This window comes from Marmota monax, unplaced genomic scaffold (genome assembly GCF_021218885.2).
Source record: "Marmota monax isolate L192 unplaced genomic scaffold, Marmota_monax_Labrador192_F-V1.1 WCK01_AAM20220418_F8-fsc00066, whole genome shotgun sequence".
NCBI classification, from domain to species: Eukaryota; Metazoa; Chordata; class Mammalia; order Rodentia; family Sciuridae; genus Marmota; species Marmota monax.
In genome coordinates, this window is record NW_026692805.1 from 4,599,439 (window position 1) to 4,621,243 (window position 21,805).

Here is a 21,805-nt window from a genome sequence, read left to right on the forward strand (position 1 = left end):
AATCAGGCACAGGCTGATTATACACATCAGGTATATTATTACACAATATGTAATAATATACATATTTAATGTAATGTTTGAGTACAGCTCTACAACTCAATAGCTACCTAACCTCTGATAGGTTACTTAACTACTCTTATTTTTTTATCTACTAAGAAAATATAATAGTACTTGCTTATTAATAGTTGTTGCAGAAATTCAGTAAAATGATGATGGTGATGATGATGATGATGATGATGATAGCAGCAGCAGCAGATCCACTTCTATAATCCTTACTGTGTGCCAGACACTCATCTAAAGCACATGTTTTGTAATCATTAGATTCTTACCGTCATTTTGTGCATTTGGTGCTGTTATATCTGACTTTAAATACCAGCAAATAGCACCAACAAGAACAACTTCCAAGAAGTCAATATGTTCCTTACTACATCTGGTAACAATAAGAATGCATTGAAAATATTACCATTTTCTCTTGAAATTTAAATTCATGTTGTGATTTGAGGGTTGTGTTTAAAGGTTTAAAAACTGTTTGACTTACCTAATTTTTTATCCTTGCTTTCTTGATATTTTGTTATTTTAGTTAAAACTCAATCTGGATAATCATCTATTGTTAAGAATTATACCACTTTCAGAGTGAATAATGGATACCAAAATATACTTGGGTTGGGGGAGGAAGAAGTTCTAATGTTCCTATAGCACAGTTGGGTTAATATAGTTTACAACAATTAAATGCACATTTCAAAATAACTAGGAGAGAAGAGTTTGGAAGTTCCTAATGCACAGAAGTGATAATATTTGAGGATATGAAACTTCTGTTTACCCTGATTTGATCATTACACATCATATACATGTACTCAATTATAACATTTTATCCTATATCAAAGTACAAATATTATGTCAATTAAAATACAACCATATACAACTCTAGACAAAATACTTTATTATTGTTATTCAAAGTTTAAACAGTACTGAAATATGGAAGTAGTAGATGTGCAGAAAATTGAGGTAACTGACACTCTCCTTGGCTACTGGAATTTATCCAGGGCTTTCTTTACCCTCTGTGCTTTTGGTGGTGGTGCTTTTAAATAATTAGCTCTGAAGATCCTCAAGCAAAAGATTCATCAGGATGTAGGCTCCCTATTTACCTCTCTTATTGTTTCTTTTGCTGAGAAAAAACTTCTTAGTTTGAGTAAGTCCCATTTGTTGATTCTAGTTATTAACTTTTGTGCTATGGGTGTCCTATTGAGGAATTTGGAGCCCGACCCCACCGACTGTAGATCGTAGCCAACTTTTTCTTCTATCAGACGGCGCGTCTCTGATTTGATATCAAGTTCCTTGATCCATTTTGAATTCACTTTTGTGCATGGCGAGAGAAAGGGATTCAGTTTCATTTTGTTGCATATGGATTTCCAGTTTTCCCAGCACCATTTGTTGAAGATGCTATCCTTCCTCCATTGCATGCTTTTAGCCCCTTTATCAAATATAAGATAGTTGTAGTTTTGTGGATTGGTTTCTGTGTCCTCTATTCTGTACCATTGGTCCACACGCCTGTTTTGGTACCAGTACCATGCTGTTTTTGTTACTATTGCTCTGTAGTATAGTTTGAAGTCTGGTATCGCTATACCGCCTGATTCACACTTCTTGCTTAGCATTGTTTTTGCTATTCTGGGTCTTTTATTTTTCCATATGAATTTCATGATTGCTTTCTCTATTTCTACAAGAAATGCCATTGGGATTTTGATTGGCATTGCATTAAACCTATAGAGAACTTTTGGTAATATCGCCATTTTGATGATGTTAGTTCTGCCTATCCATGAACAGGGTATATTTTTCCATCTTCTAAGATCTTCTTCTATTTCTCTCTTTAGGGTTCTGTAGTTTTCATTGTATAAGTCTTTCACCTCTTTTGTTAGGTTGATTCCCTGGGAACAAATCTTTACTCCTCACACTTCAGATAGAGCCCTAATATCCAGAGTATACAAAGAACTCAAAAAATTAGACAATAAGAGAACAAACAACCCAATCAACAAATGGGCCAAGGACCTGAACAGACACTTCACAGAGGAGGACATACAGTCAATCAACAAGTACATGAAAAAATGCTCAACATCTCTAGCTGTCAGAGAAATGCAAATCAAAACCACCCTAAGATACCATCTCACTCCAGTAAGATTGGCAGCCATTAGGAAGTCAAACAACAACAAGTGCTGGCGAGGATGTGGGGAAAAGGGTACACTTGTACATTGCTGGTGGGACTGCAGATTGGTGCAGCCAATTTGGAAAGCAGTATGGAGATTTCTTGGAAAGCTGGGAATGGAGCCACCATTTGACCCAGCTATTCCCCTTCTTGTTCTATTCCCTAAAGACCTAAAAAGAGCATGCTACAGGGACACTGCTACATCGATGTTCATAGCAGCACAGTTCACAATAGCAAGACTGTGGAACCAACCTAGATGCCCTTCAATAGACGAATGGATAAAAAAAATGTGGCATTTATACACAATGGAGTATTACTCTGCATTAAAAAATGACAAAATCATAGAATTTACAGGGAAATGGATGGCATTAGAGCAGATTATGCTAAGTGAAGCTAGCCAATCCCTAAAAAACAAATGCCAAATGTCTTCTTTGATATAAGGAAAGTAACTAAGAACAGAGTAGGGACGAAGAACAGGAGAAGAAGATTAACATTTAACAGGGATGAGAGGTGGGAGGGAAAGGGAGAGAGAAGGTAAATTGCACGGTAATGGAAGGAGACCCTCAGGGTTATACAGTGGAGGGGGTAGAGAGAGAGGAGGGGAGGGGAGGGGAGAGGTGGGGAGGGGGGAGGGTGGATGATGGGAAAGGCAGCGGAGCACAACAGACACTAGTATGGCAATTTGTAAATCAATGGATGTGTAACTGATGTGAATCTGCAATCTGTGTATGGGGTGAAGGTGGGAGTTCATAACCCACTAGAATCAAAGTGTGGAATATGATATGTCAAGAAATTTGTAATGTTTTGAACAACCCACAATAAAAAATTAAAAAAAAAAAAGATTCATCAGGAAACTCTTATAGTCAGCCAGTTATGGATCAGCCTTTGGGAATTGTTCCCCTTACACACATACACAAACTCTCTGTTCATAATTTGGCTGAAGTACAAGGAATTCCATCTTCCCACCTTGATACATATTTTGCCTTTCCTATGTTAAAGAACATTTTTTCTTTATTATATTGACAAAACAAACCTTTCCAGGTAGTATTTGTGGAAATTTTGAAGGGCAGTTTAGCATCATCATCATCATCACCACCACCACCACCATAAAATAAGTTTTACTGTTAAAGCAATAATTCCACTCTTACTGATCTATCAAAAGTCTTTAAGGAATAAACAAAAATATATTTGTAAGAAAAATTATTGTGACCATGTTGCTAGTGTTACCACTGGAAACAAACTAAATTTTATCACTAGACACTTGGTTAAATTTTATCTGTACAATGGAATGCTATATAGCCATGTAAAGGAAAAATAAGAAAACTTCATAGGAATATTGCCAAGATATGTTATAAAGTGGCAAAAAACTAAATGGCAAAACAGTGTTATTTGGTGCTATATATACATTTTATATGGGCAATGTAGGATTTATATTAAATATAAATTTAATGAGTATGAGGTGAGGTTTGTATTACAGTTAAATGAAATAAGGTATATGATAATGATTAGTATCATGCTTCCCTAATGCATAGAAAAAATATATTTTGCCAAGTTGAAGAAGGAAAAATAAGGGTATTTTTACTTATTTTACATGTTTTATATTGTCTAGATTTTTTTTCTACAAAAAACATATGTTTTATAATTAGAAAACCATTTGCTTTTGGAAGAACAGCTGGAAAAATGTATTCATGCCAAAGTATCAATTAACACCACAAAATGATATTTTTCTTTTAATTCAGGATACTGAAAAATTTCTAATAATGAACACAATGGTTAACTCAGGTAGTCTTTTTAACAAAGGGGATCGTCCTAATGTCCATAAAAGCAGTTTTGGAGATTTGGTTTATTTGTTCTCACCTTTACATATTCACCCATACTTTTAACTGTATCTCTTCATATTCTGAGTGTGTGTGTGTGTGTGTGTGTGTGTACACTCACGTGCGTGCATACGTGCACTTATATAGGGAAATATATATGCATATCATTTAAGCATTTAGATGGTTTTCTTTCAAGAATGGCTGGAAACTTTAAGGAGGCAAGGCAAAGAATAACTGGAATTAATTATTGCTTAATTATCTAGACAAAGTGAAACTTCCCTTTCCCCCCTTCCTTTCCCTTTTTCTCTCTTCATCCTAATCTTAGCAGATAGTTTAAAAAAGATATTCCAGTGACAATACCCCATTAAATACTAAATATTTATCTCTTTAGACTGCTTATTAGAAGGACACCAGAGAAAAATCTTTGCTTATACTAGATTATTTGTTTTAGCAAAATTTATTCTCAACTATTTCTCATGGATTCTATAAAGTATAGCAGTATTTCAGAGTAATTATATATCTTTATAATGCAGGTGTTAGATTTCATTTTAAGTTCCTTAAAATTGAGGAAATGGTGCCCATTTGAAAACTTGTGAATGTCAATTTTTTTATAATTACAGACTTAGAAACATTACTTAAATTCGTTGATTGCATGGAAATTTGATTCTTTCTAAAATCAGTATGAGATTAATATGAAATACATGGGCTAATTGACAACTTGACAGTACTTTCTTGTGGTAAATTTGAAGCTGTGCTGCAATTTTATTCAGGAAGATGGCTTTTTTTAAAGTTGTAATGCTTTAATGATTTGAATCCCTAATTGTACATAAGCAGTATTGTATGCAATAAGCTCATTATGGTTTGAGAGAATGTTTGTTTAATATAATTTAAAAGCATAAGATATGGAATCAGATTTTTGGGCTTCAAATTCTGGCTTTGTGACTTCCTAGCTTTCTGATCTTGAACAAGTTATCCTCTTTTTTCTTGGTTTTGGCATCCATAAAATAGATATAAGTAGTACGTGGTAGAACTCTGTTTCATAGGGTTGTTATAAAGTTGTAAGAATTAAATGAATTAAGATTTATAAATAATTTGTATGTATAGTTGGTGTTAAGTAAGTATAGCTGCTGCTATTTACCATTTTGGTTATCTAGTATAGTAAGTGCTATAGGTGTGTGTGTTGTAAAATTAGTTGTTTGTGCATTGTGGTCCAAAAGAAAGCATTAGTGAGTTACAGACAGCCTAAAAATATAATTAGTAATTTCTACTTTTCTGAGGTGTGAAAATGATTTTTATAATACTAGTAAGTTTTGATTATTCATTTCTTGTTTGTATTACAGTTACAAATTATAATACTGTGGTAGAAACAAATTCAGATTCAGATGATGAAGACAAACTCCATATTGTGGAAGAAGAAAGTGTTACAGATGCAGCCGATTGTGAAGGTGGTGTGCCAGAAGATGACCTGCCAGCAGACCAGACAGTGTTACCAGGGAACAGTGAAAGAGAAGGGAGTGCTAAGAGCTGCTGGGAAGAGGATGGTGAGCTCAACTTTGTACAGTATTCTGTTAGCCTGTATTCTACTTTATTTTTAAAAGTATATATTAACCAAAAGATAAATTGGATAAAAAGGTTCAAATGAACAGAAAACTTCCTTGTATATCAAACAATATTGGGTGTTTTGCTTACTTAAAAGGAGATTATAAAACAGAATAGTAAAGTTGTCTTGACCATATTTACAATGACACAATATATTGAATTTAGTAAATTTTTCTAACTATAATCAAGCTTGTTGATATAATTGAACCTACCTTTAATTTCACATTGTGACCTCCCCCATGAAGAATATACATAGAAACATTAGTTTATTTGGTATAGTAAAAATTATATAAGATATACAAAAAATCCCAGACAGATAAATCATGGAAGCATTTTTAGCATTTGTAAGCCTTTCTACATACACAAATGTTAGAATCCTATAAGCAATTTGGGTCATTTACTTGGTTTAATTTTTTCACTAAAGGAAAATTTTTACTTAGGTAAAGCATGGTTTAATGAAAGGAGAAATGAAAGTAAGGAGACCCTCTACTTATTGCCTTTTTAAACACTGAATGTTTAATCTTCTTCTTCATCTATCAAATGGAGAAATTGGACTTTAGTCTTTTATTAATCTAGCTCTAAGAGTCCTCATTTCTACTTTTCCTAATAATCTAGTTCAGTTATTTAGCCTGTATTGCCAAGATTTAAGCACTAGTATTATTTTTAAAAGGAGGTAGAAATTGTAGATATTGTGAATTAGAGATATTGAGAATCAGAAAAAAAGGGCATCATTAAAGTAAATTATAAGAGGTCAAATCCACGGTCAGTCAAAGAAGAAGCTGCCTAGTAAGAGTCAAGTTTAATGAGGTCATCTAGATAGGATATTAAAACTAAGCTAAAAAATCTAGGAAAAGAGGTCAATATGCAGGTCAGAGAATCTGGATAATGAAATAAAGAAGCTTAGAAAAAAGTCCAAATAGGAGGCACAGGGTAGCCGAAATTAAGACTTCTACACAGTATGGCAAATCTTACAACATCAAGGAGAAACACCTGAATCAGAAAGGGTAGCCCTAATGCATCTTAAAATCAGGAGCTGGCCTGCAATGGAGATGGACATTTTTAAATTCTGATCCCTAAAAAATACACTTGCCTAAGAAAAATGCTCAACTTAAATTTTGAAAACATTTTATAATAATTTTAATTTGGGGGTAATAAGAGCACTTGGCCACTGATCCACCTATTTTGTATTTTATTTAGACACAGGGTCTCCCTGAGTTGCTTAGCACCTAGCTTTTGCTGAGACTGGCTTTGAAGTCTCCATCCTCCTGCCTCAGCCTCCCAAGCCACTGGCATTACAGGAGTGTGCCACCTCACCAAGCCTGAGAAATTTTTGAGTGAAACAGTGCTGGTCTTGATTTCTAAAGACCTAAAAGAGGTTAATTAGACAAGAGGAGAAAGAACACAAGGTGCTTCAAGCAGCAGAAGCAACAAGCATGAAGTCACAGGGCTTCAGCAAGGAGTATTTGCGGAAAATGAAATCAGAAAAGTAAACAAGGGAAGGAATATGAAGTGCTTGTGTACTAAATCAAGAAATTTGAACTTTATCATGAAAGCTATAAAAAGAACAAAACTGATATGAAATTTAGAAGTAAGTCTAGAGCAATATGGTATTAAAAAAAACTTTCAGGGGGTAGTGAGCCTAAGGCCAGAGCGCACCTTCAATAAAGATGCGTTAGTATTTCAGGAAGAGGTAGCAGTTCCTGAACCAAAGCCAGGACTCCTGAAATGGAAATAGAAGGGAGATATTTTAAAAAAATGTAGGAGGTAGAGTTGGTTGATTCTATATGGAAGTTATTAAAGGGAAAAGATTGATTTAAGTCCTAGGTTTCTGGAAAGTAGAAACCAATGAAATCAATTTGCTTACTTAGTGTGATAGCCCGATAATGGTAGAGCAATTAGTCAGTTAAACTTCAATATTAAATTCAAAACATTTTGAGCAGGTGTTTCTTATATTTCCTATCTGTGGATCCAGATCTGTATACTTGATCCAAAGTCTTAATATGGAAGCTAGAAGAAAATTATCTGTCTGGAAAGAAAGAAATACAGAGAATGACATAGATTGAGGGATAAAGAAAGATGAAAAAAATCAGTGAAGAGGTTCTGTTTCTTAAAATATGTTGGGATAGATTTTTTGGAGTAACCCTCCCACTGAAAACAACTAATGATGCTATATTTTAAAGAATAAAAAATAAATAAATCCAAACAGTTTAAAGAGCTAAGTAGCTAATAGGACATTAATATGTAAAAAATCTAAGGGAAGATAGGAACCTACAGATGTAAGTAGAGCAGATCATAGAAGACTTTTTTTGTTTTTATCCTTGAACAGATTACTAAACTGGGATTATATAACATGTAGTTTTTTAAGTCTCTCTGAGGGGGAAAAAAAATAAAACTGAGACCGCTAATACCAGCTCTTCCCCTAGTATGCATGTTAGTTAATTTCCCATTTTTGTGACAAAATATCCGAGGCAAATCAATTTAAAGAATAAAAAAGATTTATCTCAGCTTACAGTTTCTGAGGTTTACTTCCTGGTTCCTTGGCTCCTTTGTTTCTGGGCCTGTGGCAAGGCAAAACATAACAGAGCGTGTAATGGAGCCAAGGTACTCATCTCCTGGCAGTCAGGAAGCAGAGACGGGAGGGACCAGGACCAAGATACCCTCTTCAAGGACATATCCCCAGTGATCTACCTCCTCCAACTAGGCCCCACCTCCTAAAGCTTTCACTACCTCTTCATATTGCTACCAGTTTGCCACATGAACTTTTGGGGGACATTTCAGATCTAAACTAAAGCAGGATGGATTATATCTTGAATATAAGGATGAACTAAAAGCAAACCATCTGCCATCCCTTCCATCTTCAAAAGTCAGCCAAATTGCCTTAGCTGGGTATTGGGAAGATAAAGATTGTCTCTGAGAAGTGGGAACCACAAGTTGTCTTGTACTGTTTTGAATGCCCAGTTCACATTGCTAAAAAACCTAATAAATCTCAAGCCATATTTGAAATTAAAGTGCAACTGTTGCAAATACTCATAGGCACTAAGCAGAAGCGAACATAAGTCTTTTGGAGAAATACATCTTTACCCTAGCACTACAGAGGTCTCCAAAATAATTTGGCAAGCAGATGGCAACATGAGTGAAAGATAACAAACAGGAGGAACTTCTCTATAAAAATTTTAATTACTAGAGTTGTTATGATTCAGATTATAAAATGAATGTTCTATTATGTTTAAAGAAAAAGACAACCTTGAAATTAGCTGCTGTAATACCATTTCATAATAAAACTAGATGAGAATAACCTAATGGAATTCATAAAACTGAAAACAGAGTAATAAGAATTCAAACTTCAGAGGATGAATTTTTATCAGCAAGTTAAACAGTTAAAGAAGTTAGAAATTGGAAAGTAGAAAAAAATCACAAAGTGAAATGTAGATAGTCATAGAAAAATATGAAAAACAGGTTAAGAGACATGAAAATCAATATATATTTTAATTCCAGGTGAATAGAGAATAGGGTAGCAGTAACACCTGAAGAAATAGTGGCTAAGTTTTTTTCAGAATGGTTGAAGTACACCAAACTAAAGAAGCCCCAAAATCTCAAAGGGGTAAATAGGAAAGTGATATGAACAAGATGGCAGAATAGAAGGTTCCATTCCTCATTCTTCCACAGAACATCAATTTTGGCAACTACTTACAGACAACAGTACCTCTTCACGGGGGAGCTTTTGAGTCTTGTTGAAAAAAATCCAGCACCTTGGAGCAGCAAAAAATATATCAGGAATGCATACCTTGAAGAGATTAAGAAGAGCAGTTTCACATTTACTTACATCACACCTCCCCAGAGGTGGCATAGCTCAGTTACAAAGAGGGGCCCATTGGCCAGAGATTTCTCCCTCAGGGAAAAATGAGATCAAAGTGAGTACTTGGTTAACCCAGAACACTGAGAGGATCAGCATGGTGAAGTTTGGTATAGCTAGAAACAGGGAGAAGGGGAAAGAGCACACACCAACCAGCATGCGTTGCTCAGCCAGCTCAGATCTTGCTAACCTGTTAGTGGACTCCACCAAGGGACCCACCTATGGACTTCACAGAAAAATTCACCTCTGAACATCCCCAACCAGCTGATGTTTGCCCCAGCACCCTGCATGCCTTTCATGGATTACACCACATGTATTTCTGTATTTGACCAGCTCTGAGCTCCCACAAACAAACAGGGATCTAAAAAGCAGGCATAGATCTTAGCAACCAGCTCAATTCTGCTGATTTTTGGAGAAGGCCCACAACCCTGACTCCATTCAGCCTTCATGAATGGGACTACAGCTCTTCGAGAGGGAATCAAAGAAAGTAACATTTTTTTTGTCTTTCCATCCCTTTAGGGCATTGCCTTATAGAAAATCAATGGCATACTTTCAGCACCAGATCTGGCTTTGCAGGATCAAAAAAAGACACACAATCTTAAGAGGGCATAGAAGAGTACAACTGGTGTAACCATAGAAAAGCTCTGAGAGACCCCCAACAATTTCTAGCCAGATTCCTTGGTTAAGGTCTTTGTTATGGTCTGAATGTTTATGTCCCCTCTAAAAAAATCATGTCAAAACTTAATCCTTAATGCAACAGTATTAAGAGGGGACTCTCTAGAAGATGATTAGATCATGAGGGCAGAGCTTTCATGAATGGGACTACAGCTCTTCGATAGGGAATCAAAGAAAGTAACATTTTTTTGTCTTTCCGTCCCTTTCATTATATGAGGGTATAACATTTATCCTCTCTGGAGGATGTAGCAAAAAGGTGCCACCTTGTAAGCAGAAACTGTGTCCTCACAAGATACTAAACTTGCTGGCATAAGTTCATAGAAGACTTTCCAAGCTCTAAAATTGAGAAATAAATTTCTTCCCTTTAAAAATATCCAGTCTCACTTGAAAACGTTATATCAAATGAAATAAGCAAACTCAGAAAGTCAAGATTGTATGTTTTCTCTTATATGTGGAAGCTAGAGAGGAAAAAGGAAAAGAAAGGTAGGGGTGGGTCTTATTAAAACAAAGAGAGATCAGGAAACCAGTAGAAGAAAAGGATCAGGTGGAAAGGGGAATGAAACTGACCAAATTATACTGTTACATTTTGTGCATTTATAATATGTAACAATGAATCCCACCAAGGTGTACAACTAAAATGCACCAATAAAAAAAATGTAGAGAAAAGATAAAAGAAAAGTTACCAACTCTCAGATATGTTGTAATATCAGCAAGAACAGATTAAGACAAACTTTGTCTCTAAAACTCATTTAAACTGAAGGAAGTGATTTTTTTCTTTAAATACCAAGACAGAAATGGAAACAACCCAGAAATATTAAGACCCAAAGAAAAATGACATCATCAAAGGAACAAAAAGAAGCCTCAGTTACTAACCCCAAAGAAATGACAACCTATAAATTACTGACAAAGGATTCAAAATGATCATCTTAAAGAAGCTCAGTGAACTCCAAGAGTACGTGGATAGGCAACTAAATAAAATCAGGAAACAGTACATGAACAAAACTATAAGTTCCACAAAAAAAAAAATAGAAACCATTAAAAAAAATCTGGAGCTACAGTGCAAAATTCAACAGAGAACTTCCACAGCAAACTTAATTAAGCAAAAAGGAAGAATAAGTAAACTTAAAGATGTACCATTTGACATTATGCATCCAAAGGAGGAAAAAGAGTTAAGAAAGCCTACAGGACTTCTGGGACACCATCAAGTGAACCAATATGCCTGTTACAGGAATTCTAGAGGGATCAGAGAAAAAGGGTAGAAGGCTTATCTAAGAAATAATGACAGAAATCTTCCCAAATTTGGAAAGGGAAATGAATATTGAAATCCAAAATGACCAAAACACCACATTAGTTGAGCATCAAGAAACATTCAATTCAAGACACATTATATGCAAATCATCAAAAGTCAAATACAGAATGTTGAGGACACACACACACAAAAAGTGACTCATCACACAAAAGGAAAGTCTCCTAAGACTTCTGAGCAGAAAGTTTTTAGGCAAGGACAGAGTGGGATGATATATTCAAAATCCTGAAAGAAAAACTCCAGTCGAAAGTATGAATGCAGGCAAAGCTGTCCTCCAGAAATGAAGAAGAGATAGATTCTCAGACTATCAAAAGCTGAGAGATTTCAATACTGTTTAGTTCTGCTTTATTTAACAAGAACAAAAAAAACTGAAGATAGTCCTTAATTGAAACAATAGTATTTAGCAATGTGAGAATACATGAAAGGTATAAAACTCACTGGTGAAGGTAAATCTATATTTGAATCTATAATACTCTAATACTGTAATGATGATGCATAAATCACTTTAGTATAAAGGTTAAAAGACCTAGTACAAAGGTTGATAACTATAGCAACAATAATTTATTAATGAATATACAATATAAAAGGTGCTGGTTGTGACACCAGTAGTAAAATGGAAATAAAAGTAAAAGTATACAATTTTGTATGTGATGAAAATTAGTTGATTTAAGCTTAAAATAGACTGATATGATTCTAAGTTAGTTTCTGTATGCAACATGGTAATTACAAAGAAAAACAGTAGATATACAAAAGAAAGTAATTAAAAATGGTATTATGATGAAATCATCCAATAAGGGAAGGTAGCAAAAAGAAGGAAGGAACTACAAAGCAGCAAAAACAACAAAATGGAAATATAAAGTTCTTATCTGTTAATAATTGCTTTAATAATGGATTAAACTCTAAAAAACAATGTTCCAACTATAAGTTACCTACAAGAAACTCATTTTACCTTGAGGAGGACACACATATGCTGGAAGCAAAAGATGGAAGAAACTATTACATGAAAATGGTAACCAAAAGATAATAGAGGTACCTATAGTGACATCAGACCAAATATAATTTAAGTAAAAACTGTCACAACAAAGTCATCATCATAATGATAAGGGGGTCAATTTATTAAGAAGATATATAGTTGTAAATATGTGTGTGCCCAGTGTTGGAACATCAAAATATGTAAAGCAAATAATAGAACCAAAGGGAGAAATACATAGCAAAACAATAATCACAAGGGACTATGGTATTCTACTTTCAACAGTGGATACATCATCCCACTGAAAATCAGCCAATTATGAATCTGCTCTACCCACTCGCCCAGAAACTCATGTAACTTCTTTCACAGAAACACCCTCACAGACAGACATATCCCAAACCACTATTTTACCAGCTGTCTACATAACTCTTAATTCAGTCATGTTAACACCTAAAATTAACCATCAAAAACCCATTGCCTTTCAGTAGGTGAAAGGATGAAACTTTTGTACATCCACAAAATGCTACTACTAAGCGATTAAAAAGATCAGACTATCAAACATAGCAACAACTTCGATGAATCCAAAAGGCATTATGCTAAGTAAAAGAAGTCAGTCTCAAAAGATTGCATATTGTAATGATTTCTTTTATATGACATTTTCAAAAAGATGAAAGTGTTTTGATAACAATAATTGGTTGCTAGGGGTTAGAAGTACCTAGAGATAGTGACAATAAAGAACTCGCACTAGGGATTTTGGGATGATGACGAACTGTTCTGTATCCTCATTGTAGTGATTACATGTAACTATACATGTGTTAAAATTCATTGAACCGCACACCAAAAGAAATAACAGGAAAATTTACTGTATCATAATGTGTCTCTCTGTGTTTATATGTATGTGTTTCCTTCATAGTTAAGTGGCATCACTGGTAAGTTCTTCTAAACGTGCAACAAATAGCAATTCTAGTTTTAAGAAATTCTTTCAAAGACTAGTAAGAAGGATGATCCCCAGCTCTTAAAATAAATGGGATTATTATAACTTTGACACTAAGCCAAAGAAGAGTAATAAAGGAAAATTACAGACTCAATCAAAACACAGGAGACAAATTGCAAACAAAATATTAGCTATACAATATATGTATAATTACAATATGGAATGCAAAGTCATAATAACATTTAAGCCATTTTTTAAATGCCACTATAACATATGTAGTAACAATCAAATATTCATTTCAAAAAAACAGAAAAAATGTTTAGTAAAATTCAATACCTGTGAGTAGGTATCCAAAAAACTAAAATAAAAACCTTAGAATAGTTACCAATTCCTTAATCTAATAAAGTGTATCTATGTAAAAATCTATCAGAAATATTATAATTAGTGGTAAAATGTTGAAAACTTTTCCTTTGTGAACAGAAACAAGGTAAGGATGTCCATTGTCACCACTTTAATTAACTTTTACTGGAGGTGCTATCTGCTGCAATAAGACAAGAAAATAAATGAATAGAAATAGGAATTAGAAAATAAAAAGCAAACTCTTCTTTACTTACAGATGATTTATTATATATTTTAAAAGTCTACAGATAAATTATTAGAAGAGTTTGTCAAGTTTGTTGAATATAAAATGATATACTGAATTTAAAGCCATCACTATTTATCAGTTAAGAATCATAAAATAAGAATAGATGTAGATTACCTTATGAAAAAAATCATAAACCTTTATTAGAGGTATTAGATAACATATCAGTAAATAGAGAAATATATTTTATTCATGGATTAGCGGATTCAGTATATTTTTAGCTAACTTCCAGGCTTTATTTGAATTTCAGTTATTTTTCCTTTTGCTATAATGCCCTTTTGCTGTTCCAGCATACACAAGGTATCACATTATATGTAATTATTATGTCACTTTAATTTCCTCGAGTACATAAGTGTTTCTCAGTCTTTTCTTTGTTTTTTTTTTATGACTTTGACAATGTTCAGAAGGACTGGTCAGGTATTGTGTAGAACAGTCCTCAATTTGTATTTGTCTAATTATTTTCTCATGATTAGTCTGAGGTTAAAGAACACAGTATTGACGTATTCTTATCACTTTGTGTCAGGAGTATACAGATAACAACATTGACATTACTATAATTTTTAATCTGATATAAGAAGAACTTTCAGGAAGCTCATCAGCAAAGTGAATAATGAAGAGATTAGTAGAAATGAGGCCAGAGAGGTAATGAAATGCCAGGATATCTAAAGGTCTTATAAGCTATTTGAAACCCTTCTACATCAGAAGAATTTGAATAAAGTGGTATGATGTGATTTTCATTTTAGAAGTATAATTGGCTGCTCTGTTAAGAACAAATTAGAAGGAAGGGTAGAAGCAGGAAGACTATCAAGGCTTTTATAATAATCTGGGGTGGTAGCTTGGACCAGGATAGAGGCAGTGAAGACAGTAAGAAGATGTTAACTTCTGGTTATATTTTGAAAGTAGAGTTAATGGGATTTTTGGTGCATCATATCTATTTAGAGAGAAAAACAAAAGCTTAAGGTGATTCCATGACAGTTGAGTTTGGAGGGGGTCTAATATTGAGACACTTATTAATTTTAGTATCATTCCCACTTGTATCTGTTTTCCTATTCTGATTATGTCATTTAGCATGCCTGTTTCCATCTTGTCATCAAGAAATTTTATGAGTAGAATCAAGGACAGAACTAAAGGCAGCACAAACTTTCTTCCATACACTAATTTTTAAATAAATTTATTAAAATATTCTGTGATCTGTGTCTTCAAAAATAAATATGGGAGATCTTGTCAGATACCCAGATATACTAGAGCTGCCAATTTTTTTCAGCCATTACTGTAATGGTGTCTAAAATGGATGAGAGACCAGTTTTTGACATTTTTCTTTTAATAAACCTATTCTAGATGCTGGTGATCAACTTTTGTTTGGGATTGGTCTTGTTTTGTTGCATAGGTATACACAAACAATACCTTTATAATCTATTCTAGAAAACATTCTCAGCATGGAAGTTAAACATTTCTGATCTATAGTTTACAAAAGGATGTCAGAGGTAGAATATGCAAATTGAATGACATTTGCTTGTCTGTCCTAGTTTCCACTATTTCTCAAAGATCATAACCAGGTTAGTATTTATTTTCAAAGACTTCTATTTTCTCAAATATATGAGACAGGAGATCAAGTGTTTTTGCACAGTGGCTTATAATCCTGGGTTTTGGTTCTATCATTTGCTTCTTGAACTTAATACTTTTTGGAAGAGATCAAAACTAATTCTTGTAGTTCCTGGTTGCCTTTGGATTTGAGTCCAAATTCTATTCTTGCATGACAGATAATGCCACTAGTAATGTGTTTCCAAGATTGATTTTGCTACTCTCCTTGTTCATACCCTTTTACTCTTCTAAACCTTTGCATATTCTATTCCCTTGGCCTCACTTGCCCTTCTCTTCCTTTTCTGTAATCTCCTCTATAAGCTAGACATAGTGAATACTTCAAACCATCAATGTACATAACTTTTTCCATGATTGGTTGATTATGAATCACTCTCTTCTAGTAAATAAATTCTATAGGTCAGGAGTTTTATCTTATTGATACTTGTATCTTTTACCACTGATGCATGATATACATTAGATGCTGAAGAAATCTCCTACAAATGAGTACATAAAGACATTTTCTTTTTACTGAGAAGAAGCTTTTTAATTTGATACCATCCCATTTATTGATTCTTGATTTTATATCTTGTGCTTTACTTACTCCAACATGATGACGATTTGGGCCTATTTTTTCTTCTGTTAGGTGCAGGGTCTCTGGTCTAATTTCTAGGTCCTTGATCTACCTTGAATTGAGTTTTGTGCATGGTGAGACATAGGGGTTTAATTTCAAGTTTTCCCAGCACCATTTGTTGAAGAGGGTTTCTTTTCTCTAATGTATGTTTTTGGTGCCTTTGTCTAGTGTGAGATAACTGAATTTATGTGGGTTTGTCTCTGTGTCTTCTATTTTGTACTATTGGTCCACATGTTTACTTTGACATCAGTACCATGCCATTTTGTTACTATGGCTCTGTGGTATAGTCTGAGATCTGGTATTATGCCTCCTGCTTCACTTTTCTTGCTATGGATTGCTTTAGCTATTCTAGGGTCTCTTATTTTTCCAAATGAATTTCATGATTTCTTTTTCTATTTCTATGAAGAATGTTATTGGGATTTTAATAGGAATTGCATTAAATCTTTACAACAGTTTTGGTAGTATGGCCATTTTAACAATATTAATTCTGCCTGTCTAAGAGCTTGGGAGATATTTCTATCTTCTAAGGTCTTCTTCAATTTCTTTCTTTAATGTCTTGTAGTTTTCATTGTAGAGGTATTTCACCTATTTTGTTAGATTGATTCCCAAGTATTTTATCTTTTTGAGGGAGTAGTTTATGAATGGGAGTAGTTTTCCTAATTTCTCTTTCAGTGGATTCATCACTTATGTATAGAAATGTGTTTGATTTATGGGTGTTAGTTTTATATCCTGCTACTTTTCTGAATTCATTTATCAGTTCTAAAAGTTTTCTAGTGTAATTCTTTAGATCTTCTAAATACAGAATCATGTCATTGGCAAATAGGGATAGTTTGAGTTCTTTAATTTCTTTTGTCTGTCTGATTGGTCTGGCTAAAGTTTCGAGGACTGTGTTGAATAGAAGTGGTGAAAGAGGGCATCCCTGTCTTGTTTCAATTTTTAAAGGGAATGCTTTCAATTTTTGTCCATTTAGAATGATGTTCTTTTTTAAAAAAAAAAATTCAGCAATCATACTATCAATTTTAAGAAGATTTTCCCTTTCTTGCTTCCTTTCATTGCTTTTCTTTGCATTTTGAGAGCTTTAGTTCACTTTTATTTTTTATCTACCTGACACTGGTCATTATATTGTCTGAATTTCTATATTCATTTTGGTTATGTGACATTCTTTGTGTCCTTTGTAAATATATTTTTAAAATATGTGCTACCTAAAAGTTTCCTCTGTACAACACTTTTCTTTCTTTTTTAGCTTATATATCTCTTATAGATCAGACGGGGTGCTAGAGAAGGCAACAACCCAAAAACCTCAGCAGGTATTCACATACACAGAAACAAGCCCCAAGAAAAACCTACTCTTCTCTAGCCAAAGGATCAGGAAGGAGGCAGCCTTCTAAGACAAAAAAGTTTAGATAATAATTGCTCTGCTAGAGCCAAATACCACAGAAAAACCCTGCAGCTTTGCTTCTCCTCCCCACCAGTAAAGACTGAGTGGGAAGCCTTATACTTCCATCTTCACTGAAATGAGGATCCAACACACACACACACACAGTGGTGTGGACAAGACCCGTTAAAGAGCTGGAACTTTCATCTCCACCAAATGGTAAAAACCACATCCCTTTCTCCTTCAGTGTCAATGGAGACACATAAGAAGCTTAGACTTCCATTTCACTTTTTCCTTGTGGTAATAGTGGTAATAAGAAATCCCCTCTCTTCCCTGCTGAGCATGTGTTAGAGCATACTGGTGGAGAGTTAAGGCATTCAGCACTACACAGAGGTAATGGAGTAGCCTTTCATCCATGGTGTCAATGAAAGCCACGTGGGAAGCAGTAATGAGGGCCTTGCAACTGGGCTAAAAGTCTAGTGAGAAGCCTGAACCCTCACCTCTGCCTTGGAGTAATGAGCAGCTTTTTCCCAGGCAGGGGACCAGAAGCTAATAGAGGATCCTAGATTTCTACTACCACTTGGTAGTAGTGGAAAGACTCTTTCCACTGGAATGGTGTCATGGGAGAAATCCTGACCAGAAGACTATCTTCTGGAGTGCCTCCATCTGTTTTAATAATAATTAAAATGTCCCATGTTTGACTCAAAATTACTTTTCACTCCACAAATAAGAAATTCCAAATTAGAAAAGACAGTGAACCAACACCACAGTGACACTGATGTTAGAATTACCTGACAAGGATTTTAAAGCAGCCATGGTAAAAATATTTCAACAAGCACTTCTGAACATGGGTTGAAACTGAAACAGACAGGTTTAGCAAAGAAATAGAAAATGTAAAGAAGCACCAAATGGGAATTTTATAACTAAAAAAATATAATAACTAAATAAAAGAAAAACTTTAGTCTCTAGAATCAGTAGCAGAATGAAAGAATCAATGAAGTTGGTGTTAGAATGATAGAATTTACCTAATCTGAACAACATAGAAAATACACTGGGGAAAAAAGGACAGAATCTAAAATCTGTTCAGATCTAAAATTAATGACATTAGAATTGCAGAAAGAGAGGAGAGGATGTTACTGAAAAAAATATTCAAAGAAATGGCTAATTATTTCTAAAATTTAATAAAAGTCATAAATGTATTCCCCAAACAGCATTAAAGAATCCATGTCAAGACTAAAGTTTATAGTCAAACTTCTGAAAAGAGAATACTTAAAGAAATGAAAGTAGAGAATGATAAATGATACTTTTACTTGTAGGCAGATAAAAATTGAATGACATTGATTTTCATAAAAAACTATGGAGACCAGCAGCACATATCACACCCTTCTAAAATACTGAAAGAAAAGAATTGTTCAGCTAGAATTCTATATCCAGAGAAAATATTCTGAAAGAATTAAGAAATCTGGACATTTTTAGATAAAGAAATACTAACAGGGTTTGTCACCAGCATATATACCCTAAATGTAGCTTTAAAAAAATCTTTAAAAGAAAGAAAATGATAGAAGAAGTAATATTAGTATAATGGGAAGGAAGAAATAATGAGAGTAAAAATGTGTATACCCTTCATAAATAAAATGGGTATATACAATAAAATCTCTTCAGGATTGACAATTATGTGATGATTGAAACAATGATGCTACAAATATGGATAGATAAAATTAATGAAGCCAGTATAGTGAGTATTAACAATATCTAATTTTTTATTGTGTATAAGATACCTAAAAAGTTATATTTGACCAAATCCTATTGTAAATTTGATACCCAAATCAAAAGATATTTTGAATTGCATATTAATTCCTACTGTGACACTCTCTCTCTCTCTCTCTCTCACACACACACACACACACACACGTACGTATATAACTTTTATAAATAAACTTAACTTACATGTAGTTTCCAAACCTATGTGAAGTAACAAGTCTAGGCTTTACCTTACTTAATTAGTTAAAAAAAGTAAAAGTTTGTGTATATCACACCATACTTAAAACCGTCTTGTCCAGCCAAATGAACAAACCAATATACATAAATTGTAGTTCCTTTGATAAATAATTTTGACTAAAGTAAAATATCAGTGCATTCCCCTTGTTAAAAAGTACCCTTTCCCATTATGAGAGTTCAAATGTCATTGTGAAAAAGTTCACAGCAAATTTTGTAGCACCACTCATTGATCTAAGACAACCAAAACTTCTTGCCAGAGCACTGATTCAGAGTCTTCAGCGTCTTCAGCAAATTAATTTTAGTTCACAAATAAGATTATTCACTCTTATTAATTCACTTTAATTCATCTTATAAGTTGTCATTAAGTTGCTCTTGATCATGCATTCACCTTTGTTAGATAATGGGACTTCAGATTCCATAAGAAACTTGTATCTTTAAATTGATTTTGGCTCCTCAAGATGATTCTTTCAGCTGACTTTGAAAGTTTGTTCAGTTTGGATATGCTTGGTCAAACCAACATGATCCTGAAGCAGAAACAGAGAACTTGAGTTACTACAAATGGAGCTTTCTCTGAAAAGCAGCCACTGCTTAATAAAGTTGCACTGTATTTTACCATTACTTTCAAGTTCTGTTCTTTGATAAGACCTGTCTGCTGTGCTGTTTTGTTTTCTTTACTTTTTTGTGCATTTAATAAATATACTTAGCCAATATGGAAGAAAACGGTGTCTTGATCATATTGTAACTTCAAGAAAACATGAATATAAAATTTTTATGCTGTTGAAAAACAGATTAGAAAATTTTGCTGAGAAGTAGAGAAATTGCACAGTTTTCAGAAAGAAGTTTAGAAAGCCAGTTGCTCAATGAAGGATTTTCTGCCTGCTTACTGGAAAAAGAGCAAAGGAAAATGAAGCAAAGACCTTGTAATGTTGTTGAATTCAAGGAAACCACAATACCTGTGTCAACTAACTAAAGATTTGTAAACAAAAGGGAACACAATAAACAAGAAAGTGGTCAGTGATATTCAGCTGTGCTGGAGACCTGATATTCACAGATCTGTAGCATAATGTAAATCAGCAGCCTGAATTACATATGAAAATATAATGTTCTTTTAAAATGTCATATAATAAAGATCTTTTAAAACTATTCTTATCTGAATTAAATGTTAATTTATAATTACATTCTTTAAAAGGATTCAATGGAAGAAGCAATTTTATTATAGATATTAAGCTAGGATGTATTCACCATAAAAAATAAACAACAAAAAAAGGATAATTAAGTGCTGAAGTGCTGTTGTCTGAAAATACCATCAACATTAAACTTTTTATCGTGGGAAAGAAAATATGATTTGGCAGTGTTCCAACATATCTGTATTCATCTTATAAGATCTTGTGGTTCAGCCAAACACTTCAAGCTATGTCAGTTAAACCTTTTTAAATGAAATATTAACTTTTGAGACACCTGTCTTCAAGACTCCTTATACTTTCAGTTTAAAAACATCTACAAAATACTAATCTGATAAATGAAATTTCATTTAATATATTAGCTATTTCTTAGTATTTTAAAATTGTTGAGTTTTTAAAATGTCCCAATAGCAACTTGAACATTTTTGTATGAAGTTTTAATACCTTATAGAGATTTACATACTTATAAAAATGCCAAAGCAATAAAAAGTTCTTATCATAAAAAATTTAAGACTCTGATCTTATACATCATAGTAATAAGGCTTTCTTAGGCACAAATAATAATAAAATACTATAAGTAATCTGTGCAGATACATCAGTCAATATCTAAATAAGCATTGAGCCAAATTGTATTTATTTCTTAAGACTTAGTTTAATATACTTTTTGGAATCTTTTTCAACCAGAGTTGGAATGTGATGTAGGAATAGTTCAGCATGTGGCTTCTAGTCTTTACTGTACTACTTTGTCTTGAATTGCCCCTTTGCATTTGTAAAATAAAAAAATTGGGCCAAATGATGCCAGAGGGCTTTTTAAAAATTCTATTTATAAGGGAATTCACTTCTATTTGCACTAAATATACAGCACTAATATTTACAAACCTCTGAGTATCTAAGTACTCAGAAATAAAATTGCAAACCTCTGAGTATCTAAGTACTCAGAAATAACACTAATGAAGAAGTTAGGGCTCTCCCTACAATACTGAACCTCAGTTGTGCAGTCTGCCCTTTTAAAAATCTCTGTCAAATGTGCTACCTTCAACACATG

At 33.6% G+C, this 21,805-nt stretch overlaps 1 protein-coding gene across 7 annotated transcripts in view; it reads left to right on the plus strand.

Annotated features, from left to right (window-relative positions):
• Window positions 1-21,805, plus strand: part of Zeb1 (zinc finger E-box binding homeobox 1) — a 164,927-nt gene that overhangs the window by 97,585 nt on the left and 45,537 nt on the right. For all 7 annotated transcript variants that reach the window (XM_046448250.1, XM_046448251.1, XM_046448252.1 and 4 more), the window contains exon 2: window positions 5,355-5,555. In XM_046448250.1, the coding sequence (XP_046304206.1) occupies window positions 5,355-5,555 (201 nt within the window). The remainder of the gene's footprint in view (window positions 1-5,354; window positions 5,556-21,805) is intronic.